Consider the following 27,407-nt stretch of genomic DNA (forward strand, 5'->3'; position numbering starts at 1 on the left):
AGCAAGAACAAAAAATATTTTAGGAAAATTGCAACAAGTTATATGTATATAAACATATACATTCACATACATATGTACATACACATACATATATGTACACATATACATACATAATATGTGTAATATATCATCTCTATTAATTTTATAAACATTGGGGAGAAAAACTTATAACCTCTTAAGAGAAAACTTAGACCTTAATATTCTAAGAACTGTGTTAAAAGAAATGAGCTATTATAATTTCCAACATGTTAAGAGGTAAGTACTTCTGGGGTATTGACCAAGACAAGAAGTAGATACTTAACAATAATAGTATTTGCTGAATGTGAAATTATTCTTACTGTACTTCTTAGGTTCCCAACTCTTAGCCAACCAGAAGAAAATCAAATATATATAATAGTATACATTGTAAAGGAGGTATTAATCAGTTTCTCTGTATATTTTCAAAGCCATTTAGTTTCAGATTTTATGGAATGTTAGTATGTATGTAATGAAATGAAAGTATGTAAGCTTTCCATACTTTCAGATTTTATGGAATGTTAGCTAAGATACAAAATACATCTTTCTGAGGCTTTCAAGACTTCCTGTTTACCTTTGTAATTGTCACCCTAAAATTCCATATTGAAGGAAACACAAACAGGGAAATTAGCATGATCAAATCATATCTTGAATAGTAACACATTTTCTGGTCCATTACTTGCATGCACTTGTGTAACAAGGAAATGAGACAAGGTGGGGCATTGGAGGGTGCTGAATGGTAACTAGCTGTTCTCAGTACAAGGCTGCTTTGGGTCCTGAACGTGAAGGCACCCCGTGAGGAGCCCCCCGTGCCTGTCCGTCCAGGACAGTCTACGGGGTGGCTGTTGTCCCAGGCAGCCATTGTTGTCAGTGTCACCCCCTCTTGCTCTGCGAGTGGCAGGGTTGGGGTGACAGAGTGTATAGACGACAATCAGCCTACCCAAGTCTGTCCCAGTGCAAGACACAGCAAGTGAGGGTGGATTCACAGGTGACTCCAGCCCAGGCCCAGGCACTGGGGTGTGTCCAGCTCACACCAGGCTGTGAAGTGCCTGCAACAGTGCCCAGACATCCAAAAAACAGGAGGACTGTTTCTGTGTCTCAAAAGCAGGGTGGGGGGAAGGGAACCACCCAGTAATAAGCCCCATTAAAGACTGTTAAAGACACCAAGAGCAGTGCATTCTGTGCTAATAAACATCTTTGGAGGGAAGAAAAGCACAGCCATCCGGTGTGAGCACTGAGGGAGAGAGTGTCTGTGCGGAAGACAATGTGTCTTTTTGGTCTCATTTAATTTTTTATAAACATTGTCTCTGACAAGGACACTCAAAAATACATCTCCATCATCTTCCTTTCTGGTAATTATCTCCCTAAATCAACAGTGGACTGCCAGGATCAAGTAAATATTGCCATAGTAACTAAAAGCATTTTTGGATGAAGGGAAGAATTCAGTCACAACACCAGCCCCTGTAAATAATGCTGATTATAGGGTGCAGTCTTTTGTTGGGATCTATTCAACATAAACTGAAAAATTTAACATTTTAGTTCCTAGAAAAGAGGCTGGATAAACAGGCACATAATATTTGATAAGATAGCCTATCCTCTCCTGAATTCATATCAGAGGAACTCCAGGTTTAAATAATATATTAAACATAGTCTAAAATGCAAATGAAGTTTTTCTCAATATCACAGTTGGCTATTAAGAGAAAGTGTAAAGGGTTATGATAATTTTAAAGTATTATGAACTACAGAAAACAAATAAAAAGCATTTTCAGTGAATATGCTCAATTCATTGAACTATTCTCTCACTCCACTTAACTACCCACATGTGTACGATAATGATTTATAGACATTATACCTAATTATGCATATTTGGGCTGTGTTAGAGTGCTAACAAAAGCTCTAGAAAGCAACAATTACCTCTGTTGCTTAGCTACATAGTTTAAAATATTCCTATTAAGTGCAGATCACCAGAGAGGCGGGAGTGACAAAAATGCACATGTGCACGACAATGCATTTCACTGTGCTGCTGCCAACTGCTCGCATTTTGGGTCATTTCCAGTTTACATAATTGTTTGGTTCAACTGTTTGTTATATGCTAAAAGAAAATATTTATTAATTATTCCTCAGAAAAAGAGGATCCCCACCGACAGAGGTGCCTGCACAGCACACGCTGGTTTCTAGGGATGTTCTGCAAATCTGCAAACCAACTTTCCATATTCCACCCCCCTCCCAGGCTTTCACTGGAGTCATAAGAAAAAAAGTTGGGTTTGCTTTGGAAGCTGAGAGATCTGTGATGGGGTGCTTGTTTCTCCCAGCTTTGCAATGGGTTGCCTTCGTTTTCTCAGGCTGTGTGTGTTTATTTTCTCTGGGGGCCTGGTGGTTTATTTTGTGCCTCTGCCACTGAACCAACCTAAAAAGCCCTGTTGTTAGTATCAGGTGGACCTAGGCTTGAGTTCTGATCCTGACGCCCTCTCTTGCAAGCTCGGTGGGGCTGTGTCACCTGCCTGAGCTTGGCACCACCGTTGGCACATTGAGGACAATAGTTATCACCCTGTGCACCCTGTGGAGGCCACATGGGAATACCCAATAGGTATCGAGTCAAGGGTGGCTCTCTTGCACCTGCCCCAGCTACTATTTTAGAAGGTAGTCATGGCAGGGATTCTATGCAACCTTTATCATAAATAAGATGGGCTTATTTTTTTACCTAGGATAATTACTAACATTGACCCCCAAGGACAGGCAGAGTCCCACTATTGAGAAGGCTCAACTCAGTTCATCCCCACTCCCAGCACACTATGCCATGTTCACCAACTGCCTTTGGAAACTGTGAGTGAGTGCACGATGTGCGATGTGGAGGAAGAAACCTCTAGGGGTATGAGGTGATGTGGCTGGCCTGGCACTACCTGCTATGTGACCTTGGACAGGCCCTTGGTTGCCTGAGACTGGGTCCTCATCTTCAAAACAAGGAAGATCCAATGATCTGATGACTGGATGGATAGTTCAAGGATCCCTCCTAGGACAACAAACTGTTATGTTCCTGGCATGGTGTTCAGCTGTTTATTTCATTTAATTGTCACAATAAGCACAAGAAAGGCATTTTCTACTCCAGTTCACAGAAGGGAAACTACAATTCTACAGCGGGCTGGGCTTGCTCGAGACCACATGGCCAGCCAGTGCAAGACTGAGACACAGGACCAGGGCTACGTGGCTCCCACTCCATGCTCTGCCCTCTGAAACATACTACTCCAGGTCCCACAGCCGTGGAAGGCCATATGTCCTGGTTGGTGTTTTGGAACCACAGTGACCCTTAGGAGAAACAGCTAAGAACACTAGTAGTTCATTATTTTCCCAAGTTCGGATATTTTCGAGAGTGAATTCATATGAAGATACTAGAATGCAATTGTCAGCTAACTTTTTTTTTTTTTTGAGACGGAGTCTCCCTCTGTCGCCCAGGCTGGAGTGCAGTGGCTCAATCTCTGCTCACTGCAACCTCTGCCTCCCAGGTACAAGTGATTCTCTTGCCTCAGCATCCTGAGTAGCTGGGATTACAGGCAAGCGCCACCACACCTGGCTAATTTTTTTTTGTATTTTTAGTAGAGACGGGGTTTCAGCATGTTGGTCAGGCTGGTCTCAAACTCCTGACCTCGTGATCTGTCCGCCTCGGCCTCCCAAAGTGCTGGGTTACAGGCATGAGCCACCACACCCGGCCAATTGTCAGGTAACTTTCAATGAGAAGAACGATGATGTTCAATTATAAATAAAATAAACAACATGACCAAACAAAAACTAAAAGTGATCCAACCTCAACTTTCTTAACAACAAAACTCTAATAGGTCAGAAAAGTTCTAGGGTCAGCTCTTAGGAGGGCATAACCAGAGGGTTACAGCCAGTCAGCAGACTGTTCACTGGTCCAGGCCTTTCTTCATCCTGAGCGCATTCACAGTGTGGGGAGGGAGCAGGGGCTGGAGCTGGGATGCTTTTCTAGAGTAAAAAGTAAATGTTTCTGCCTGATACATACAAGTTCACAGTTGTTTATTTACTTTAAACCAAGACCTCTACTCGGAGTTTTCTGGTAATCCTACAGATACATACTAATGAATCCTGGCATAGATGTTGGCTGTTCTGCAACGATACAACTTTAAAACATCCTCTGAAAGTCACAACATATTTTGAGTTTGTCTCCTTTAGTAACACTGGATATTATTATAATTGGATTTTAGTTCTGTTTCTGTAACTAGCTAGGTTACTTTTATAGGTAAATTGGTTTTCCAGGCCTCTTGAATATGTACATTTTGCTGAAATGAAAAATGAATTCATCTTTCAAAGTTCCAAAAGCAGAGTGGTTTATCCCTTATTTGCTATTAGTTGAAAGATAATATGTGTTAAAAGTGTCCTCCCAGCCCCTAGAACTTCTATGACTGTGACATATTTCCCCATGAGCTTGTGGTTATGCTGCTGGGGACCCCACACCTGGGCTGGGTTAATCTTCCTTCCGGAGACTCTCATTCTCCCTGCCTGTGTCAGGAAAGCCTATGCTTATCACTCTTCCTCCCTTCTGGTAGTACTTTGCAAGCTCGTCTCCTCAGGAAGGAAGAGGTAACTGCATGGTTTGTCCACGTTCTCTTCTATCCCCTTAACGGCAACCTGTATCTTTTTGAAAGACAGCAGTTTGAGGATATGGCTGAAGTCTGTGCCATAAAGTGGAATAAAACTTTAGCATTCAAGCTCCTGACCTCAGTCTCTTCCTGAGCACTATCCCTTCTCTCATCATCTGAGCTTCCCAGCTGCAGATGATATAATTGGGCACACACCTGGCCAGGTAAATACCCTGGGGTAACCAGAGTATATGAGCGGCTAGATGAAAAGCCCTATGCTGACTTGGGCACTAACTCAGCTCTCTTTCCTCCTAGGGGGGTGGGGGGTAACTTCAGAGGGCTGAAGGCAACTTAGAATCTTTGTTCTTTTGACCAGGCATGGGGCCTGCCATTACTGGAAACTGTGACTTCATGATTTGACATTGTAGGAACTTTGACCATTCTGCATCCTGAAGGTAGTCAGTGCGTGAGGACAACTGAATTACAGAGCATAGTTAGCTGGGAAATAATTATTTTGCTTGTCCTTCCAGTTGTTTCCTAATTATCTTCTTTCTAACACCTATAAGATCCATTACTTTCAGCGTCAAATCTCTTTGGTCCCCAGTGATTTCGTCTGTAAAACTGTGCCCATAATCACACACACTCGTGGCATTATGCGGACTAATCGATATCATTTACGTGTCTGGAATATATTAAGAACTCAAAAACAATGGTCACCACTGCTGTAATTTTAGCATATTCATTATTATTAGTAGTAGTTCTAATATGAAATATAAAAATAGTTAACCTGTTTTTGTGAACCTGCAAATAGATGTCCATCAATGCTTGTAACTGTGTATTTAACTGGAGGACATCTGGACAATATATTCACTTGGTTAATATTAAACATGTACAGTGGTTAACAAACTACAATAGAAGGTGACAAGTCAGCAAGCCAGATATAGTCTGTCTTCACAACACTTACAAGAATGTGCTGATGCAAAAGCACATACATTTTCTTAAACACTTGGCTAATTAATGTTAGCTAGATGGATTATACTGCAAGTCTAACCACAAATGATTCAAAGACTTTCCCTAATACTAGATTCAACCTGCAAATTTTCGTGAATCAACAAATAAAACTAAGCCCGGCACGGTGGCTCACACCTGTAATCCCAGCACTTTGGGAGGCTGAGGCAGGCGATCACTTCAGGTCAGGAGTTTGAGACCAGCTTAGCCAACATAGTGAAACCCTGTCTCTACCAAAAATACAAAAATTAGCTGAGTGTGGCTGTAATCCCAGCTACTCAGGAGGCTGAGGCAGGAGAATTGCTTGAACCTGGGAGGCGGAGGTTGCAGTGAGCTGAGATCCCACCATTGCACTCCAGCCTGGGCGACAAAGTGAGACTCCGTCAAAAAAAAAAAAAAACAAAACAAAACACCAAAACAACAACAACAACAACAACAAAACAAATAAAATTGATCAGTTCAAGGAAACAAAAAAAAGTCAAGGGTGACTATAATTTACAGATGAGCTATGAGGCTTTAAATAACATACTAAATACAGAAAAGCCAAAGAATTTACTTAAATACCTTCAAATCAGAATACAACTTTGTTTTAACCATATAATTGCAAACTCTACTTTCAAGCCAATATTACTGGATCTAGGATGATTCTGAACTGAGATTTGTGCTCACTCATAAGTATGCCCTTAAATCTTTTCTATTAATTCTTATTGCTAACTATAATTCTATATGCCATAAAAATTTATTACATAAGAATCTCATTGCCTTTTGTTTGCATAATTACTACTTATTTTTAAGTAACAAATTATTTAGTATATTTTGATTCCTTTAAAATTCACTTTCAGAAACAAAACTATGTTTAGTAGAATATACACCTAGTTTCATTTTCTACTAAGTCAAATTTTAGATCTTAATTGTTTTCTATAATTTTTGAGAGTTTTTGCATGTCCCTCAGCTTTGCCTTATGCACAAAGTGATCGGTGATATTCCAACTCCTAGAGGCATGTGACTACCAGGAACTAATGTGAGTAACATTCAATGGGGAAATAGAAATCCTAAAGTTTTGAAACAGTAACTACATTTCACTTAGCACACAAAAGGTGTTTGATGAGTAAGTGAAGAAGCGAATCAATTAACTAAAATGTGCACCTAAAGGGAAACTTAAATAACTTATTTTTGAAATAATGGGCACAGTGATATCTTTTCTATAATACATCACTTTCCTTCAGTCTCCTTCTGAAGAAGACTCTAGTCTGCCAACTTGAGGTTGCTTCTATACTTGATTGCTATAAGCATTTATTCAAAAATATTAAAAATGTTAAGGCCACAGACCACTTGCATTGGTTCTTGTTGTTATTACCAGTTATATTTCGGAGTAAAAACAATACATGTTGATAAAAAAATTAAAAAAAATTTTAACTGTAATATATACATATATATATCATAATCACTAATGAACATTATATATAATGCAATCATTGCAAAGGTGTCTTAAAGTTTAAATATGCGCTTGAATTTAAAGGATTCTTTCAGGAAATCCTTCCTATTAGGAAGAAAAAGTACTCTTCAACTCTAAGACTTAGTATCTTGTATTTTCTTCAAAAAGAGGCATAGTTCAATTGTCTGCTTTTGAAAACGGATAGGGCAAGACTCTCTGTTGCTTACTTATGGACCCTCCACAGTCACTGATTAAAAACTGGGTCCTCAATAAATGAATGTCAAGTAAAATAAATGTTTGATTTTGCTTCCAAATCTGAATATACTTTTACAACCATACAAACCATACAAACCACACACTCTACATGAATTAGCATAGAGTCCTTGGAGCCAGGGAGCAGGTAAAGTTTGGGCTCTCCTCCTTGCTACCTGCGGTAGAGTGATCATGTGTTTCCAAGGGGCCATCGTCCTCTGTCCTGTCACTGCGGTCTTCTTGGCAGTCTGCGTTTGGGCTGTAGTGTCGGGGCTTCATTAGCAGGGATTTCCTTTTGTTGACTGGAACCCCCAAAGCCTGATCTTCAGGTCTTCTTTTCTTTGCCATGGAGCAATCATAGGCAACACTGTAGTGACTGAGGAAAATTAAGAATAGGGTAAACTAGCATTTACTGCTGTTTGGCATTTAACTTTCATGAAGTCTAACCTAAAGCCTTTGGAAACTTGGGACTAGAGGTTTAGGGTTGGTTACTGGCACTAACAAAAACATCCCATCTGTGGACTCCACTGAACTGTGTGGATTCTATTTTACTGCCTATCAAAAGAGATTTTTTTTAAAAAATCATCTTTAATCCTGAGTAAGCATATGTTAATCTGTGCTTTGCTTGGCACTACACTAAATACCCAGGGAGGGATGAAACAAGATTTGCACTGGTTTGCTAATCCTAAGAAACAGCTAATGTGAAAAATATACCACCAGATACAAAAAAAATGTGTCCAGTATGGATAAATCACAAGGTTTTTCAAATAATTGTTTGCTACTGAAACTGCTTATCTCTGCCACAGTTGTGGCTCAAACTTGAAATGTCACATATCTTGGACTTTCACTTAAAAGAAAGGAGCACAGAGCAAGGGGGCTAGCTATGAACATCCTGTCTCCCTATCTCCAGTCATCAAACACAAAAAAAGTGGAAAGATGCTACATGGCATTCTGCCTTCTGATTCTCACTCACTTGGCACACAGAACAAATAAAAGGAGGAGAAATAAGATTGGATTTCACAAAAATGGACAACAGTTTATCCTCACTCCTGTTTTCATATGGTTTTATTTGGAAATGTTCCTGAGGGTGGCCCTTTCAAAATAGATTTCCTACATATAGCTCACTCAGAATTAATGCAGATCACTCTATGTGTGAAGTTAAGACAAACATTCTCTTGGCAAGATCCATGAAAATCCGAGGGTTTAGCCAACTGCGAGTCTATAAGAGATATTTATTAAATGTACTTTGAAGAAAAATGTGGAGCTTTAGATGAAAAGATCCAGAGAAGAGAATCTTAGACTCAGAGTAAAAAGATATGACTTACTCCATCTCTAAAAGATGACTAAATCCTCAGGAATATTACTAAATAAAGAAAGGCCTTAAACCATTATTTTACAAGCATCAACGCAAAAGATGCTGGCCTGTTCATGAAAATGATTCGGTTATAGTCACACAAGAACTCTTGGCTTTAGAAGAGTAGATTCAAAAACTTCCAACGGGGGTAAAGGTGTCATTTCTTCTAAGAAAGAAGAAAAAAGATCCTGGAAGAAGAGATAATTAGAGGGCTGGAAATGTCTTTAAGAAGATTAAAAAGTATAGAATTAAAAATCACCCTGATAGGTAAAAGAAGAGTGAAGTTTCTAAATCAAGCAATGTGCTTTCACAAAACTTCTCTGATGAACCTAAATGTAAAAACCATGTACAGAATATGGAGCAAAATGGAATATAACCAGATGACCGTGGGAGCAAACACCACCATGATAAGAAGATGGGGCAGGAAGTGAGGACCAACATGGACTGCTCTGCTCGTTTGTCAAGGAAAATACAAGTCTACACTGTAGATTATGATGTAATGAGAGCCAGCACAAAGAAGCGGAAACACCTTTACGCTTGCCTTCTTTGTCAAAGGAGACTGGCTTTGAGGGGCTGAACAGGGAGGCAGAAGAAACAGATCAAAGGGGCATAGGAACCTCTTGAATTTCCTGAAGAGAGTATAATAACTGTGTGAGTGTCGGATGAAGAGGATAGTTAAAGTGTCCTGAGTCAAATGAATTTCCACCAAAAAAATCCTTGCAAAATATAAAACTAAGATCATTAAGCCATTATCATGAGCCAAGATTTGTAGCAAATGGGAGAGGCTCCTAAATAATTCAGATATTAAAGCAGGGAAAGGAAGTGGATTCTAAAAATCATAGTAATTTAAGCATAACATTGGTATTGGGAAAAGAGCTAACAAAGAGTATTAAAGTGAAGATGTTTTAGGATCCCGATTTCAATTCTTCTACATAAATATCCAGAAGTGGGGCTGCTGGATCATATGGTAGTTGTATTTTTGAGAAACATTCACCCAGTTTTCTATGTTCATTGCATTTCTGTGTTCATTGCAACTATCCCCAATAGCCAAGATGTGGAAACCACCTAAATGTCCATGAATAATTGACAAATTGATATGTGGTGCATATATACAATGAAATACTCTCCATTCTTTAAAGAGAAGAAAATATTGTAATATGCAACAACATAGATGAAGCTTGAGGACATTATTCTCTGTGAAATAAGCCAGACAAATGAAAGACAAATGCTGTATGACTACACTATAAGTATCTACAATAGTCAAAATTGTAAAATCAGAGTGGGATGGTGGTTGCCGGGGGATGAGGGAGGGAGAAATGAGAGTTACTAATCAAACAGGCATAAAGTTTCAGTCCAGCAAGATGAATTAGCTCTAGAAATCTGCTGTTCAACACTGTACCTAGAGTCAACAATAGTGTACTGCACACTTGAAAATGAGCTCTCATGCTGCATGTTCCATAATAGAACTGAGGAAGGAGAAGGAGAAAGAGGAGATTATTTGTTGGCATCAGGAAGCATTGATCAATGAGACCTCGGGTGGCAGGGATGGTTGATAAAAAATTGGTCATTAAAAAAATTCATTTCTGACTTTGACGACTGGGGTGATGAATGGGCCTGAACTCATACTACCTTTAAGATCCTTACAAACTGTATCTTGTTAATATCATCATCCAAATTTACTTATAAAAACAAGTAACATTCCCAGAATCACATTAACTGCTAATAGTGGGGCCAGTATTTGAATCCAAGTCTATAGGACCCCAAAGCTCATGCCCTCTCCTCCATTTTACTACATCAGGACATAGATGTGGGTAATTTCTGTATGCATTTGACAATTGGTTAGAGTAGAACCTGGATGAAACAGCAACCTCTCTAACTAGAAGAAAGATGCCTGCCACAGGACCTTGCCCACTGATTTGAGTGAGGATATACACAACAGTCATTCAGCCTGAAGAAGATACTGAGTTGCAGCAATGAGAAACACCTTGCAAAATAATAAACTAAGACACTCTCAAAATGTCCATAGCCTGGGGCAGGAGAATGAACCTAATGAGATGGCAGTTGATGACTATAAAAATAAAATTCAACATTTGGGTCCAAATAATAACTGTGTGAGTGTAGGATGAAGAGGATATGTAAGGTTTTTATCAGAACTAAAAGTTTAGCTTATAATAAACTATTGTATTTGATAATAAGAGTATGTGAAATCACTTAAGTAATACTAGCTGTGTAATCTGCAACAGATAGTTAAATTTTTGGAATATCAAATTCTTCATCTACCAAATGGAAATAATAACTTCTATATCACAGGTTTTGTGGATAAAAGAGATAACATCTGTGCTAGTAGTGACAAAAATAGGTAAAGATGGAATTGTCTTGGCTCCCAGCTCTGGGCTCTCTGGACTCCATCAACACTGGCTAATGCAGCATCACAAGCTTTCTCCCTGGCACGCTACAGAGATTTACGCAATGCATGTATGTCCATAAATGCATTCTACTTTTTAACATATTATTTATATTTACATAAATTGTATTAGATTTACACATAACATTTGCTTGAAATCTCACATTCTGTGCATTTCTCCACTGGAAAATACCCACCGCCCAGGCAGCATTTGGAGCTGAAATGAAAGGCTTTATAATAAATATTACTCTTTGTGTGTGCATGGAAAATGGTCCCTTTTCCTAGTTTTCCCTGAGGGCACACTATTTTGGCTTTATTGTGACACTTCACTGTGACACTGCAATGAGGGAAAGCCATGCTTTACATGTCACTGAGAGAAATGCCACAAAATGCTAACATATCTTCTCAAGGTTGCCAGAAATCATTTCCACTGGGTTGTGTTTTCCCATCTGCGGAGCTCTGAAATGTTAAGGAAATAAATGAGCTCTATTATCTATATTTTTCTAGTAGATGAAAAAGAAAGAGAAAAAATACACTCAGCCCTGCATTTATTGTTCTATTCAATCAAACTGTTGCTTTAAACATCCAGCGTCCCCCAGGAGACTTTATCAATGCACCAAATATCTTTCAACTCTATACTTTTCAGGTTTTGACTGTATTAAAATATATTTAAAATATCTGTATTTTTTACCTGAAATTTTTGATTATATATTTGAGAAATATACCTTTTACTTAGAAACTTGAATTCTCATTTGAAATGGTATTCCCTTTGATACAATAGTTGAATGAAAATTTTTTTGAAAAATCATTGAAGCAAACCATAATTAGATAACACTAGTGATCAATTCTGCACTGGAAGTATGTTTAGAAGTCAAATGTGTTGACCTTTCAGGTTTCAGAAAAGATACATTAGGAAACTGTGAATCCTCCACATCTAGAGTTTTCAACTTATCTACTATAGTAATAAATTCTCAACGAAGTTTTCAGAAGGTATGTAACATATTTTTAAAATGTAGGTTCAGCAATAGACACATTCTGGGCACACATCCCCAAAATAATAAAATGCAAAAATAAACAGAGATTGTGAACCTCTGAGTCCAAGGAAAACACTTACATGCTTCAACATTTTCATGGAAAATTCATAGCAGGTATTCCTACTGATTTCTTCTAATTAGACAGAACACCACAGATTCATTGAAAGGGGCCAAGAAGTATGAATCTGAATTAAGACTAAGAAGATTGATAGAAAAGAAACAAAAGTAACAAAGGTATGATGATTGAAAAAGAAAAAATTAAACTATTATTATTTGCAGAGGTATGATTATGTTTGAGGAAAATCCAAAGGAATCTACAGATACAATTTAAAAACAAGTAAATTTAGTGAGTTCACTATTCAAAAATTCATTTTACTTCTATAAACCAGCCACAAACAATTAGAAAATAAAAATTAAAAAACATTTACAATAGCATAGAAATATGAAATACCTAGGAATAAATCTAACAGATGTACAAACCTATACACAATAAAGAACAGTGAGAAAACTAGTGAAGGCCTAAATAAATAGAGAGATGCAAAGTGTTCATGGATGAAAAGATTCAGTATAGCAATTTAAACTCTCCCCTTCTTTATCTATTAGATTCAATGCAATTCCTACCAATACCTCCAGAGGATATTTCTTAGAAGTTTACAAGTTAATTCTACAATTTCTGTGGAAATGAAAAGAACCAAGAAGAGCAAAGACAATGTTGGAAAAGAACAACAAAGTTGGAAGCCTTACAATGTTGAATGTCAAAACTTATCATAAAACTGTAGTAGCTGAGATGAGGTATTATTGGTGCAAATATTAAAAAAAAACAGACTAATGGAACAGCATAGATGTTCCATTTATTGGGTCCAGAAATAGACCCACACATATACGGTCAATTGATGACAAAGGCATCATTGGGCAAAGGGTTTTTTCTTCAGTGAACAGTGCTCAATTAATTGGATATCTATCTGAAAAATAGATCCCTCTACTTGTACCTCACAGTGTATACAATAAACTCCAGAAGAATGGTGAATTTTCACTGTAAAATAATAAAACTTCTAAAAGAAAATGTGAGATATTATCTTCAAAATGTGAGATAATGTCTTCACGACCTTGGGGTAGGCAAAATTTTCTCGAGCAGTTTACAAAAAACACTAATTTAAAGGAAAACACTGACAAATCAGAGCACATTAAAATGAAAAACTTTAATTTATCAGAAGTTGCCAACCAGTAAGGGGAGCCTCCTATTAACATTCCATTTCTCCATCCATTTACACAAGCACTGTGAGGTTGTGAAGAGCCATGATCCCGCTCCTTGATATGCACACTCTTCTGTATGTATGTCATGCTATATGGTTTTTCAAAGACCATTAAGAGAGAAGAAGCAAGCCAAAGAGTTGGAGAAGGTATTTGCAGTACCTACATCAAAAAATAACTTCTATACAGAATATATAAAGAATTCTTCCAAATAAATAAGAAAAGACAGACTGCCAATTTTAAACCTAGGCAAAGTACACGGGCAGTCATTTCACAAAAGAACTTTTGGCTGATACACAAATGCAAACGTGCTCAGATTCTTTCGTCTCCAGGGAAATGCAACACTTACACTTAGGTACTGCTCATGCCAACTGGGATGGCTAAAATGAAAAGACCGACAAACCCCAAATGTCGGTGAGGATCTCAGGCAACTGGAACGCTCATACACTGCTAGCACAGGTAAATCGGTATGGCTGCTTTGGAAACTGCTCAGCAGTATCTACTAAAGGTGAACACATGTCTACCCATGGCCCAGAAATTCCATTCCTAAGTGCACACCTGAAAGAGCCATGTCCATATATGCACAAAAAGGTATGTTCAATAATATTCAAAGCAGTAGTCTCTCCCAAACTAGAAACATTGCATAGTCCTTTGACTGCAGAATGAATAAAAGATGGTAGAATACTCATGCCCCTGAATATGCTAGCCATGAGGAAAAGGCAACTGTTGCTACAAATAACACTGATGAATCCCATACACATATGGTTGAGTCAAAGAATCTAGGCAATGAAAGTGCATACGTAATGTCCAAAGCCAGCACAATTAATCGATGAAGGCGGAGTCAGGGATGATGACTTTTGTGAGGGTCACGGCTGTGGGAGGTATGAAAGAAATGGCTGGGATGCTGATAAAGTCCTGTTCCTTGTTCTGGTGGTGGTTTCATGGATATGTCCATCTAGTGAAAACTCATAAGGCTATACATACATAAGTTGTGAATTTTTTGGATATGTGTTATACTTCAGTAAGTTTACTTAAAAAAAAAGAGTCTTAGCAGGTCCATTTGCAGCCTGGTATAATGTTCAGCCAATGTGAGCTGCAAATTTCTTTGATTACCAAAAGTATTTATAGACTAAAGTCAAAAGTCCTGACTTTAATTGTAGGTTCTAAACCCAGTGGAGCCAATGATAACAGGTAAAATGTAGTGAGTACTTGCAATATGCCAGGGAGTGCTCTAAATTATTTACACGTATCAGCCCACTGGATTCTTGTAATAATATCCTGAGGTTGATACTATTATATCTCTAAAGCTCAGAGAGGTTGATTTGTCAAATATAAAACAGCCATTAATGAAAGAGCCCAGATTTGAACTCAGGCAGTCTGGACCTAAATCGTACCTACAATTATTTAATACTGTCCTTAAAACTATCCATATCGTACTATTCAATGATTTAATGAGCAGACTTGCTCCAGTGAGTGAACACAGCCAATGATGGAAGAATATAAAAAGCTTTCCAAATTAACAGTCTTACTTTGTAGAGGCCAATTGTTGAACTTTATTTGGTTTAGAATTACAGTCCTCAACTTTTTCTTAAAGGATAATAGATCACTTTTTTGAGATACTGATGGGGAAAATTTTCCTTGACCTAGGAAAGGACAGGCATTTTTCATTTACTAAATCTAAGATGAGCTGTGATTAAAGAGAGGTGATCCTTTTTGCTTTTTGGTTGAGAGTTTGTCTTGCAGATGTTCTCAATGGTATCTGCGTGTACATTTGGCCTAATTACCCAATACATAAATTACTTAAAGAACCATGTCTGAGTTAATTTGCATTTCTGTACCACATTTCTAAAACAAATGCAATCTATACTTAAAATAATGATTATTAATTAATGCAATTGATTTTTAATTACTTTTGCCTACTTCTAGTTAAAACAAAACTCAACAATTATTCAGCAAAATCAATGTATATGGACAGTACTATATTTCCAGCTTATATTACTTTGGAAATATCCACTTATTCAATAAATACATAATAAGTGCTAAATAAACATTTATTTATCAATGTCCTAAGTTTTAAGGATATAGCATTGAATAAAATTGAAAAAGTGTCTCTCTTCCTAGAGTTTTATTATGGAGAAAGGAGATAGAAAATCATTAAATTGAGTAAAATACATAATATGTTTGAAGATGTTTGCTTTGGAAAAAAATACAGCAGAGAAGGGAAATAGGAAATATATGCTAGCAAAGGATCAGAGTTTGAGATCATGTGGTCAGGAAAAGCCACATTAAGAAGATTGAATTTTAGTAAAGATCTGAAGGAGGTTAGATAAGGGAGAAAATGCAGAAACAGTGGGGCTCAGGATTGCAGGCAGCAGAAACAGCAGGTGCAAAGGCCCTGAGACAGCACTGTGCAAGTCACATTTGAAGGCAAACATGAAGGCTCAGGCACAGTGAGGGAGGAGGAATAATAAGAGATGAGGTCAGAGAAATAATGGATTCAGATTATGCTGAGAACTACAGACCATTTTAGGAACTTTGACTCTTAGTGAGATTTGAATACGTTGTAGTGTTTTGATAGAGTGACAAGGGCTGATTTGTATTTTAGGAGGACTATTCTGGCTTCCATGTTAAGAACAGTTGTAGATAGAAGGTTAGAAACAAGGAGCACGGTCAGGGGTTATGGCAATAAACCAGATAAGAGATGTGAGTGATTTGGATTGTGGCTGTACTAGCAGTGGTGGTGAGAACTGGTGAGATCTCAATATATTTGCAAGAGAAAGCAAATAGAATTATGAGAGATTAAATGATGGATGTAAAAGAGAGTAAAGGGTCAAGGATGCCTACAAGGTTTTTCTCTTAAGAATTGGAATCATGTAGTTACCATTTCAGAGATGGGTAGGACTTGCAGAAGCAGGATTTGCAAGGGTTGGAGATTGGGAGTTCAAACTGGAGCACGTTAAACTTCCAATGCCTACTGCATATGGTGACAGAATCTGGACCTTTTGGTTGACACACTAAGAAATATAAAATCCTAAGAGTGCTTTGGATCCTCTGAGCCATACAATTAGCCCCCTTCTCCCTGCATCACACTGGAGATGATGAATACATGCTTCCATCTCCCCTCCTTGCCCCCGAACAATAAACAACATCAACACACCACAGCATCTGGCTTTCTAAGAGTAGAAAGGGTGCACGGGCCAAAAAGAGCTGCAGGATCTAGCTCATATGTGTGGCAGCAGCTAGAGGTGTACAGACAGGCTGGATCCTGAAGGTGCTGGATCAAAAGTATGGAATATCAACTTGGATAAGGGACAGTTGATGGCAAGCCAACTCCCATGCTAGATTGGCATTTGAAAACCTAGAAAAACAATTGCCCACAATAATCAGTGATTCCAGAACTGCCATTGCAAAGGATAAAGAAGGGATCAAAAGATTCAGAGAAGTGGACATTCTAGGATAGATACCTTCCATAGGCCAGGAAACCCATCCCAATGAAAATCGATGATCCTTGGCTTTTTGTCTCTGGGCCTGAAGCAGTTCTTAAACTCAGAACCCAGTGATTGAAAGAGAAGAGCCACATCGCTTCAAGGAAGTTCCCAATGGTGAAGGTCTCCCTAGTCTCTTTTCTTAAGTACCTATGATCATTTACTTGGAGAACAATTACCCTGGGGAAAAAAGACTGCACAAGCATTCAAGGACTATTGCACTTATTGTCCGAGTTGATACCTAGGGACCGAAGCTTCATCATGGCCCTTTGATACAGTGGGAGAATATGGGGGCAGATCACAAATGAAAACCTGTCCCAGGGGGTGTCCTGGCTTCACAAATCTTTCTCATTGGTGTACTACTGGTCTCTGCATGTATAATTGGTGCAGATACATATTGGCTTCTTGGCTAGTGCGGTAGGAGCTAATAAAGTGAGACCCACAAATGAAATCCTCTAAAACTTCTCCCATTCTGTTACCAGATAGTAGATTTAAACATTATATTCTAGATGGAATGGCAAACATTAGTACAGGTTGGGTATCTCAAATCCAAAGATCCAAAATGCTCCAAAATTTGAATTTTGGAGGCATTGACATGATGTCACACGTGGAAAATTCCACACCTGACCTCATGTGACAGGTGCATTCGAAACTTTGTTTCATGCACAAAATTTTAAAAAATATTGTATGGAATTAACTTCAGCCCACGTGTAAAACATGTATATAAAACAGAAATGAATTTCATGTGTAGACTTGGGTCCCATTCCCAAGATATCTCATTATGTATATGCAAATATTCCAAATTCTGAAAAATCCAAAATCCAATACACTTCTATGTCCCAAGCATTTCAGATAAGGGAGATTCAAGCTGTACCACCCTTAAACTTATAGGATGCATGGCTGATGGTCCCTATCATTTTTTTTCCATTTAATTAACCAGTGTGGACCCTACAATACTGATCCTGGGGGTCAACAGTGGACTGCCATCAAGTCAAACAAGTACTGATCCCAACTGCAGCTGCTATGCCAAAATATGAGATCTTTGCTTTAGTGGATTAACATAGACTCAAATGCATGTTTTGCAGTCCCTGACATGGTAAATGTGTTCTTTTTCATCTCTATCAGGAAGCAGAACCAAGAGTAGTTAGCATTCTAATAATGAGATCATGCAGAGCTGTGATCTTGCTGAAGGCCGTGCTAACTGCTATCCTTTGTCAGGATGTAGTTTGAAGGGACCCGGAGAATCTGGATAACCCACAGACCATCCCATTGTAAATTTTGTTGATGATACCATGCTAAGGAGAACAGAGAAGCAGGAGGTGGCAAGTATTTTGGAGGCTTTGACAAGACATCTGTGTTTGAGAGATGGAAGATAAGTCGAACGAAGATTCGGGGCACACCGTATCAGTGAAGTGCTTAGGGGCTCAGTGGTCTGGGGCATTCTGGCATATGCCCCCTTATAACAAAGGACAAATTATTGCATCTCACACTTCCCACCACTGGGAAGGAAGCATAATATCATATTGGCTATTTTAGGTTTTGGAGATAGCATATTCCACACTTGGGACTACTGCTCTGAATCACACATTGAGAAACAAGGCCAGTTTTGGCTGCATAGCAAGTCCAGGCTGCAGTGTGGGAAGCCCTGTTGCTTGGACTATACAACCTGGTAAAACCAATGGTTTGTTTAGAGGTATCTGTGCACAGAAAAGATGCCAAGGGAATTCATGGGAAAGTCTAACAGACAAATCAAAATGCAGACCCACAGGGGACCAGAGCAAGGCCATGTCATGTGCAGCAGAGCATTATGCACTGCTAGAAAAACAGCCCTAGTAGAAACAAAATCCCTGACCATGATGTCAGAGCTGACCATCATGAACTGGATTCTATTAGACCCACCAAGTCATAATGTCAAGCAGGACCAGAAACAATCCATCATGAGATGGAAGGTCCAAGATTTGGCTGAAACAAGTCTAATGGGAACAAGCAAGCCACATGAACAGGCAGCCCAGACCTGTGACATCCACCACAGTGGTGGGATAACCTCACCCTCAACTACCACATGCAGGGCATGTGCAGGCTTCTGGATAACAGCTATGAAGAAAAGAAAAGGAAGAGTTAGTTCATACATGGGTCACCTCAGCATCTGAGTGCAGTGTGAAGATGGTCAGCAGGTCACAACTTAAGGGTAGTCTGAGAGGAGCAGAGAAAAGAAATCTTCCCAATGGGCAGAGTTACAGGGCAGGGCTCAGGTGCAGATGGTTCTCCACTTTGTGTGGAGAGAAAAGTGGCTGAGGTAAGAAAATATGTGGGCCCATAGGCAAAGCGAAGAGCTTAGCTAGTCAGGCAGGGACAAGGAGATGAATGGTTTAACTGGAATATCCAGGGAAAAGGAGGTCTGAGGAAGAGGCATGTGGGTGAACTTAGGAGACTGGGGGTGAAATGGGAAGGTCTTAATTTTGCATGACAACAGCCACTGAAGGGCATTTACCAGAGGAGGCATTAGTCCACCCACAGACAGAACAACCTGGCCAGGTGGAGTTGCCTAGTCTGTTTTCAAGCTTCCCAGGGCCGGCACAGTGGGGTCAATGATGGAGTAGCATTAGTGGCAGGGATTGGGGCATTGAACAGGCCCAACAGCATAGGCTCTCACTAAGACCGATGTAGCTGTGCCCACAGCCCAATGTCCAATCTGCCTCCAAAACGAATCAATGCTGACAATGAATTCTCCCAACATGCCACCATTCCTGGAAGAAACCAACCAACCACTGGACCCTCCCACTCTAGAAGGGGCAGTAACTGAAGTTGATTGGAACTGACACAAATTCTGGGCATGGATTTGCCTTCTCTGCCTTCAGAGCCTCAGCCAGGACCATATCTACCTGAGGTCATGCAGAGTGTCTGCTCTACCAACAGGAAATCCTCATGCATCTCCCTGGACCAAGGAACCCACTTAGGAAAACAACCGTGGAAATACAATCGTAAGATTCACTGATACTATCACACACCACACTACCCAGAAATCGCTAGCCTGATGGAGCAGGAAAATGGCCTCGTGGAGGCATAGCTGAGAGGCTAGCTTGGAGGTGACAACTACCAGGATGAGTGTCTTCCTGAGAGGCATCATGCCGAATAAAAAATCATTAGAGAATGCGATGTCTTCAACAGTTTAAATACAAGGATCAAAGAACAAAAAAGGTACAGTTAGGAGGAGCTTGGTTTACCATAATTCCCAGTGACTACTTAGAGGATTTGTATATTTATTACCCCAAATCTAGGTCCTGTGGGTCTGAGGATCTTGGTTCCCAAGGCGAGAATGCTTTCACTAGGGTACACAGCAAGAGTCCTATTCAACTTTGAGCTCAGATTCCTTCTCTGTCTCCTGGGTTCTTGTGCTGAGAGATAACAGGCAAGGAAAATAGAGACCGTCCTGGCAGGAGTCACTGACCCCGGTCACTGGAAGTTGTAGGGCTGGGGGCTTATTACATATTGAGACAGGATATATATAGCACCCAAATGATCCACTGGGGTATCTCTTTACTGTTTCTGGCCCAAACTTGTCAGCAAATCAACAGGTTAGCAGGCAGAGAATCTGAAGTTCATGGTGACCAAGGGCTCAAAGGATCTGATTCGTGCAACCAAGTAAACTGTCTAGATCAGCAGAGGAACTTGGCAAGGATGAAGGGAATGGGTAGAAGTATGGGTAGATAATGAAGTTAATATACAAAGCAAATATAAAAGGATTCAAGCTGGAAAGGTGTAGATGTTTGTGGATACCATGGTATGCACCTCCTCCTCCCTTCAGGACTAAGGTATGCATCTTCCCTACTGGCTGAAAGTGTGGGGAGCTGATGGGCCTTAGCTGAATTCACTTCTGCAAATTGCCCTCAACCAGAGAGCCATTTAACCCAAAGTCGTTTCTCCCTGGGACAGCCCATATTCACACTTGCCTCAAGGCAGGACTGACTCTGAAGAGGAACCTATCACCAAAGCTCTTGGCAGAGTTGGCTAAGCCTTCCATAGAACCTGCACTGCAATTCAACTTCTCTCTGCTCAGTCCCTCTTCCCTCACATCTAACAGGTACTGCTCCCTGGCAGGCTCTGCTGCACGATACACAAACAATCTGTACATGGCTAACTGGACTGCATTTTTAGGAAATCAGGAGACAGGACCCTGGGGGAAAAGTTACAGTCTTGTGCATTCATCTGAAATAGGCCTTGTGATTCCTAAGAGAGTTAACGGGCCACTGTAAATGGCAAATTCACTTTTACCCAGTGAGGACTATGAAGCTATTGCTCATTCTGTAAGGATAATCCCTGAACTTCATGAGCCAACTCTCTCACCTATGTCTTAGAAACTTTGTGACCACACTCATGTTTACAGAGCTACAGTGCATCCAATAGTTAAACCTATAATTGAAGCCTTCTCCTATTACTCATGTCACAAATTCAGCGACTAATAAGTTGTTGCTATTTATTGATGGTTGGTTTGCTGTCGTGGAACACTGATTCCATTGACAAGGTTATCTGATAACATCAGGTTTATAAAAGGGGAGAATTTTTTTCCCATAAGGCCAAAGCTAATAGATGCTTTTTTTTCTCATTTAGTTGGGACTAAGTTTTATAAATGATAAGTTAATTGCATATCATCTACCACAGAATTTTTTTCATAAAATAACCAAGCCATTAAAAGATACAATTTAATACAATAAGAAGAGTAACAGGAAATTTCCTCTGAATCGTGAGGTAATAGTAGGTAAGTGGGGTTCCCCAGCTGCCACTTCACACTGGGTGAATAGACCTTCCTTTGTGATGTAATTCCAGTGACAGCATCACAATACATTGCTTCTATGCCAGCAAGGCATTTGGCATTCTACCCTGATTATAAACCTTATCTCTCTACACTATAATCATCTTCCCCAGTAACCTGGAAACATCTACAAGAGAACAGAAACTGTTTCTTGCTCGTTTTTATATCTCTTGTGCATAATATGAGGTCTGTGTGTTAGGAGCATGCTCAGTGAATGACCACTGAAGTTGAGCCCCACCCAGATGTGAGCATATGAAGATGAATGTTGGTGAAAGCATGCGTCTTGCATCTGGAGAACTGCCTTCCTCTGGGAGAGCCATCAACAGCCACCCATTACTGTGCAGATGATGGGACTAACTTCCCTTATCCATGTGGGCTTCTCTGCCCAGCTCCCCGCCACTGAGGATGTGTTTTTGCAAGACAGTCAAAGAAGAGTCAGGAAATAAGTCAGCAGAAGCCAGTGAGCCAAGTAATCCTAACTGGTCCACACAAAGATTGACTGAATGACCCCGACATCATGAACTGATCAGTTCCAAAGTCTACTCTTCAAGAACATGAACAATCGTATCATTTTAAAGATAATTTAATCCTCACACGGACCAAAGTTTTTAAAGAAACAACTATTCAATCATTGGCTAAAACACAAAATTGTACACCAACATTTGAAATACCATTCAATATAAAATATAAATAAATGTCTTTCAATTTATACTCAAAGACAATATGTCTTAGTTAAATCATTTGGGCACTCCCAAACTCCTTTTAAGTGCCCAGAGATTGACAGAGCAGTTCAGCAACTGCATAGCCATGGATTAGCTATACAATATAGAAACAGGATCTGGCTTCTTCAAAAACGTAATATGATGGATCATAGGGATGTACCCGAAAGAGCAGAAGTTGAATATAATAAAATAAAATTAGAAAATTGAAGATACTAAGAGATGAACATTATGGGATTTTAGAATCAAGATACTGAAAGAATTCAGATACAAAGAGACATTTATTACTATTTTTGTTTGCTAGCAAATTTGGCTTCAATAAAGCCCAAACTGTTATTTTAATTTGAGTAATACTTCAAAATACTCTTTTGAGTATATAATATAATAAAATATATGTGACTTTATATTTATTTTTCAAACAGCGTTATAAAACTTAAAAAGTATTAGGAAAAATTAAACATAAATTATCTTATTTTGATCATAAAGAAAGATAAAAATAAAATTCACTTAGTTTATGAATATTTGCCTTACCAAAATCATAACTGTATTTGAGGAAGGAATATTTAAAATAATCTTAAAAAAACTTTTAAAGATTATTGCAGCATCTTAATTGATCTTGAATAAGTACTGGGTTTTATTATAGATTGCATCTGCTAAAAAATATTAAATGTGGTTGAGTAACAGAAGCACCTTAATCATCTATGGTAATCATATGCCAGTTAAATGAATTTATAAAATTGAGTTCAAAGTGCCTCAGTTTTACTTTAACTAACTTGGTGAATAATCTAAATTCTCTTTTTTTGCTTGAAGTTTGTATTTCTAACGAAAAAATAAAGTAAAACAATAAGATCTGTGAAATGCCACAATAATGGGGGATAAAAGTATTGTACTTTATTTGTATGTATCATCTTAGCATGTGATCAGACCACATAGATTCCACTTTTTGTAAATTCACAAACATCTAGTTTTAGAAGAAAATAAAATGTTCCCTCATTTAGTATTTCATCTAATTTGAAATAACAATCACGTTACCAAGCAGAAATTTTATTAGCAGAATATGCTTGTGAAAAAACGGTTAATTAAAAGCAAAAATGACTTGGGTGCTGCTTAAGCACAGAAGTAGAGGTTTGGGGGCAGAGGATAGGATTGGGAGGTGCCCTTGCCTCTCCCTTTCTTTTCTCCCACCTGCCTAGGTTGGGTCTACAAGGCTGCTCCTGGGTCAGTGGAGGAACCAACCATGCCAACTCAGTTTTTCCCTGGGAGAAAGTTTGGTAAGCCCTAAACCTCATACTTAAAAGAAAAAGAAACCTTAAATACAAGTATCTTCATATTCTTTTCAGATCACCCCCATGAATGATGCAGAAGCTTCATTCACCCCACCATGTAATTCACATCCTCTGCTTTTATTTGGCGAATGCCTGCATTCGTCCTGTGAGGACTGATGTCCCATGTCTCTTCTCCCTGATTTCATACAGTAGTCTCCCCTTGTCCGTGCTTTCATTTTCCATGGTTTCAATTGACTGTAGTCAACTGAGGTCTGAAAATAAGTGAGTATAGGACAATAGGTATTTTGAGAGAGAGACCTCATTCATATAACTTTTATTGCAGCATATTTTTATAACTGTTCTATTTTATTATTAGTTATGTTGTTAATGTCTTTATGTGCCTACGTTATAAATTAAACTTTATCATAGGTATGTATGTATAGGAAAAAACATAGTGCATATAGGGTTTGGTACTATCTGAGGTTTCAGGCAGCCACCGGGGTCTTGGAATTAACCCTCAAGGAGAAGGGAGCCAACTGTCACTCATGCATAGCACAGGTCCCAGGGCCTCCTGGAGCTAAGGGCTGTTTGCTATGTGTCTTCTAGGCACTGTGGAAACACTTTTTGCAGTTTGAGGAGAAATGGAACCCTTGCATACATACTTCCAAGAAAAGGAGAAACAGTTAACTTTGTCGTAAAAGTTGGAGTTCAAAGTAAATTGCAGTTATTTTATAAACAAAATAAGAATTTTACATTTTAATGGAGGTTGTTGAATAGAATGCAGAACCAAGAGCCAGGTCCTAGCAAAGTCCATTTCAAAATTCTACTTCGGCTCTTAGTGTTGAATGGGGACGTTGGAACATAGTAAGTGACAGTGATTGTAAAATACTTAGAAAAATATCTGCTGCAAAGTTACTCTTAAACAAAAGTAACAAACGCAATTAATATTTTATTCATGTACCTAAACTTAAGTTCATGTGAATTATCCAGACAACTCGGGGTGTGTTGGGGAGGTTACTGTGGACAACCTAAAAAAATTATCTTTGTAACACATCATATCCAAATCCATCAAATACTAAGTTCCTATTTATGTTTGTGAAGCAGGCACAGCCTTACTAATGAAAACGATCTCATTTATTCACAAAGTAAACATCATTAGCTGATGACGGGGTTTGGAGCTTCTTTGTTACTCTGGGTCAGTCACCCCCAGAAGCACTCAAACCAGGGCCACATATGTAAAATTGAGTCAATTTAGGAGGGCTTTAAGTGAAGACCAGGAAACATAAAGGTCTAATTAGTATGGTAATGAATAAAGTACAGATGTCCTTCTGTTCTCTATCATGAACACTTAGAGTAGAAATCTGAAGAAGGAAAGATAAAATAAAAAGAAGGAACAGTGAGAAAGAGTGGGTAAGATGGAAGAAAACAGAAGGAATGAAGGCAGGGAGGCCAGAAAGAAGGAAGGGAACTAAGTGTGCACATGTCACGGTTACATAGTCAAAGGCTAGCAGAAATACAGACACAGCACAACCCTCAGAGAGATAGCCTAGAGGGCAGACATGAGAATAGAAGATAGAGACCCACAGAGGGAAAACAGCAAAACAAAACGAGCACACACACACACACACACACAAATACAGAACTTCTTCAGTAATATGAGCAATATAGTAATTTTCTGGCTTTTTAAGTTACTAAGACAAAAGGCTTTTTAAAGACCATGTGGCTGTTTTATTTGTTTGTTTGTTTGTTTGTTTTTGAGATGGAGTCTTGCTCTGTCACCCAGGCTGGAGTGCAATGTGCAGTGGTGCGATCTCGGCTCACTGCAACCTTCGTGATTCTCCTGCCTCAGCCTCCTGAGTAGCTGGGACTACAGGCACCCACCACCACGCCCGGCTAATTTTTGTATTTTCAGTAGAGACGGGGTTTCACCATACTGACTAGGCTGGTCTCGAACTCCTGACCTTGTGATCTGCCTGCCTCGACCTCCCAAAGTACTGGGATTACAGGCATGAGCCACTGCGCCCGGCTGTGGCTGTTTTATAACTACTATCATACATGTCAATTTCACTTCTTGACATTTACCCAAATACAGAGGTTTGGCTCATAAATATAGGCTCCTTTTTTAGTTTTCTGCACACAAAAAACTAAAAACCTATAGATATACACAGGTTTTGCTAAATATGAATAAGACTTGTTTGATATTTGGAATGCTTCCATTTATCCTTCTCCACTTCACTGGAACATTGCATGAATCATTTAACAGAACTTGCTAACATACTGGAGTAATATTTAAAAGGAGGACCATGTGTTACAGTAGTCATGTGCATACTGAGTTAGCAGGGATCACCTACTTTGATATATTATTATAATTATGTGTATATAAATGTATGTGTAATATCTCTATGTGTGAGTGTGTATATGTATATATATGTACACACACAAATCTGCGAAATGTTTCCACAGCCAAGTGTCCTATTGAATTACAAATAACTTGAAACAGAAATAACCTGATAGAGAAGCACTCAACTGAAAATGAAGATTGCAAGCTCCACATATCACTTCCTGTAGCCCTAACCCCTTCCATACGTACCTGTGCCTTCCTCCACATGCAACACCAGAGCTACTGATAAATGACTCTTCCCCAGGCCCACCTCCTTCCAGCCCCACCGAGGAGCTGCGGGCACCTGGAAGTCAGATAGGCTTAGCCCCAACACTGCTTCTGCCGTGGCCTCATTGGTACTCATGGGGTGCCCTGATGTTTCCATTCACCAGTGGAGGTGGAAGTGGCCATTTTGCCAGTGCTTACAACCTAGTTTAAGATTCCATCACATAACCTTTTTTTTTTTTTTAACATTTCGTATTCTCATTCAGGTTATTATACAACTGCTCTTTCTGGAGAATGCCAAAGCCACCCGTGACATGGTTCTGAGCCAGAGTCTGTTCATCTAGACAACGTGGACAGTAGCACCCACCTCCTGATACTACAGATCAAGCAAGACAAGGCATTTAAAGGGGTCTGCACGGTTTCTGTGACACAGGCAATGCTTCAGGGCATGGAAGGGCTCAGGATGCTCAGTTTACCATTTGGCCCTCATGCTGGCTGGCTGGACTTCTGGGAGCTATCCTGCAAATGTAAATCATTACTTATAAGGCTGTCCCCATGGTACACAGGGATCGTGGCGTTAAAAACCTGTCTGCAGCCTTGGTCTATTGTGTTGCCAAGAAATTGCCCTGCATCTGTTGTAAATATAGAAATAAACAGAACATCAAAGCTTTATTCATGAAGGCACAAAATTATAAATATTGAAGGCATTTGGATCGTGAATTATAAGCTTTATTTTGACATATGATTTTCTGTTGCTTTTAAAAGATGGGGATCTCTTGTTAAATATAGGCAAGTAGAAGTAAGTTCAAAGTAATGGAGAGAACTATGCTTCATATGTACTCAAGGAGCAATCTCTAGTCCTATATATCCTTGCTCCTTTGACCCATGGCCACCTAAACCCATAGCAAGCCAAGAACCAGGCTTCTGGAAGAGTTTGCCACGCACTGTCTTTTAGCTCATTTGCAAGGAGTCCCTGCTCTGTGACAGCAGAAGTTCCCTGGGCAATTTCTCTTACTTCAAACTCAGGTCAAACCTCCAGCCAGAAGGAGCTGCTCATTCCACTGTGCTCCCTTACGTAAATCTGTCGTATAGGAATTACCGCAATGTGTTTTCATGACTTGTAGGCCGTGAGTTCCTGTGTCTCATTCCAGTGAGTTCCTGTGTCTCATTCCAGTGCC

At 39.3% G+C, this 27,407-nt stretch overlaps 1 protein-coding gene and 1 long non-coding RNA gene across 10 annotated transcripts in view; one reads left to right on the top strand and one right to left on the bottom strand.

Moving 5' to 3' along the window:
* The window catches only part of ST18 (ST18 C2H2C-type zinc finger transcription factor), a 144,358-nt gene that overhangs the window by 62,251 nt on the left and 54,700 nt on the right, over positions 1-27,407 (bottom strand). For all 9 annotated transcript variants that reach the window (XM_054561607.2, XM_054561605.2, XM_054561600.2 and 6 more), the window contains one exon: positions 7,479-7,678. In XM_054561607.2, the coding sequence (XP_054417582.2) occupies positions 7,479-7,678 (200 nt within the window). The remainder of the gene's footprint in view (positions 1-7,478; positions 7,679-27,407) is intronic.
* LOC103891325 (uncharacterized) lies at positions 21,697-26,901 on the top strand. Its single transcript, XR_002916045.3, has 2 exons — positions 21,697-22,100; positions 26,496-26,901. It is a non-coding gene; the product is annotated as an uncharacterized LOC103891325 (long non-coding RNA).

This window comes from Pongo abelii, chromosome 7 (assembly GCF_028885655.2).
Source record: "Pongo abelii isolate AG06213 chromosome 7, NHGRI_mPonAbe1-v2.0_pri, whole genome shotgun sequence".
In the NCBI taxonomy this organism is placed as follows: domain Eukaryota; kingdom Metazoa; phylum Chordata; class Mammalia; order Primates; family Hominidae; genus Pongo; species Pongo abelii.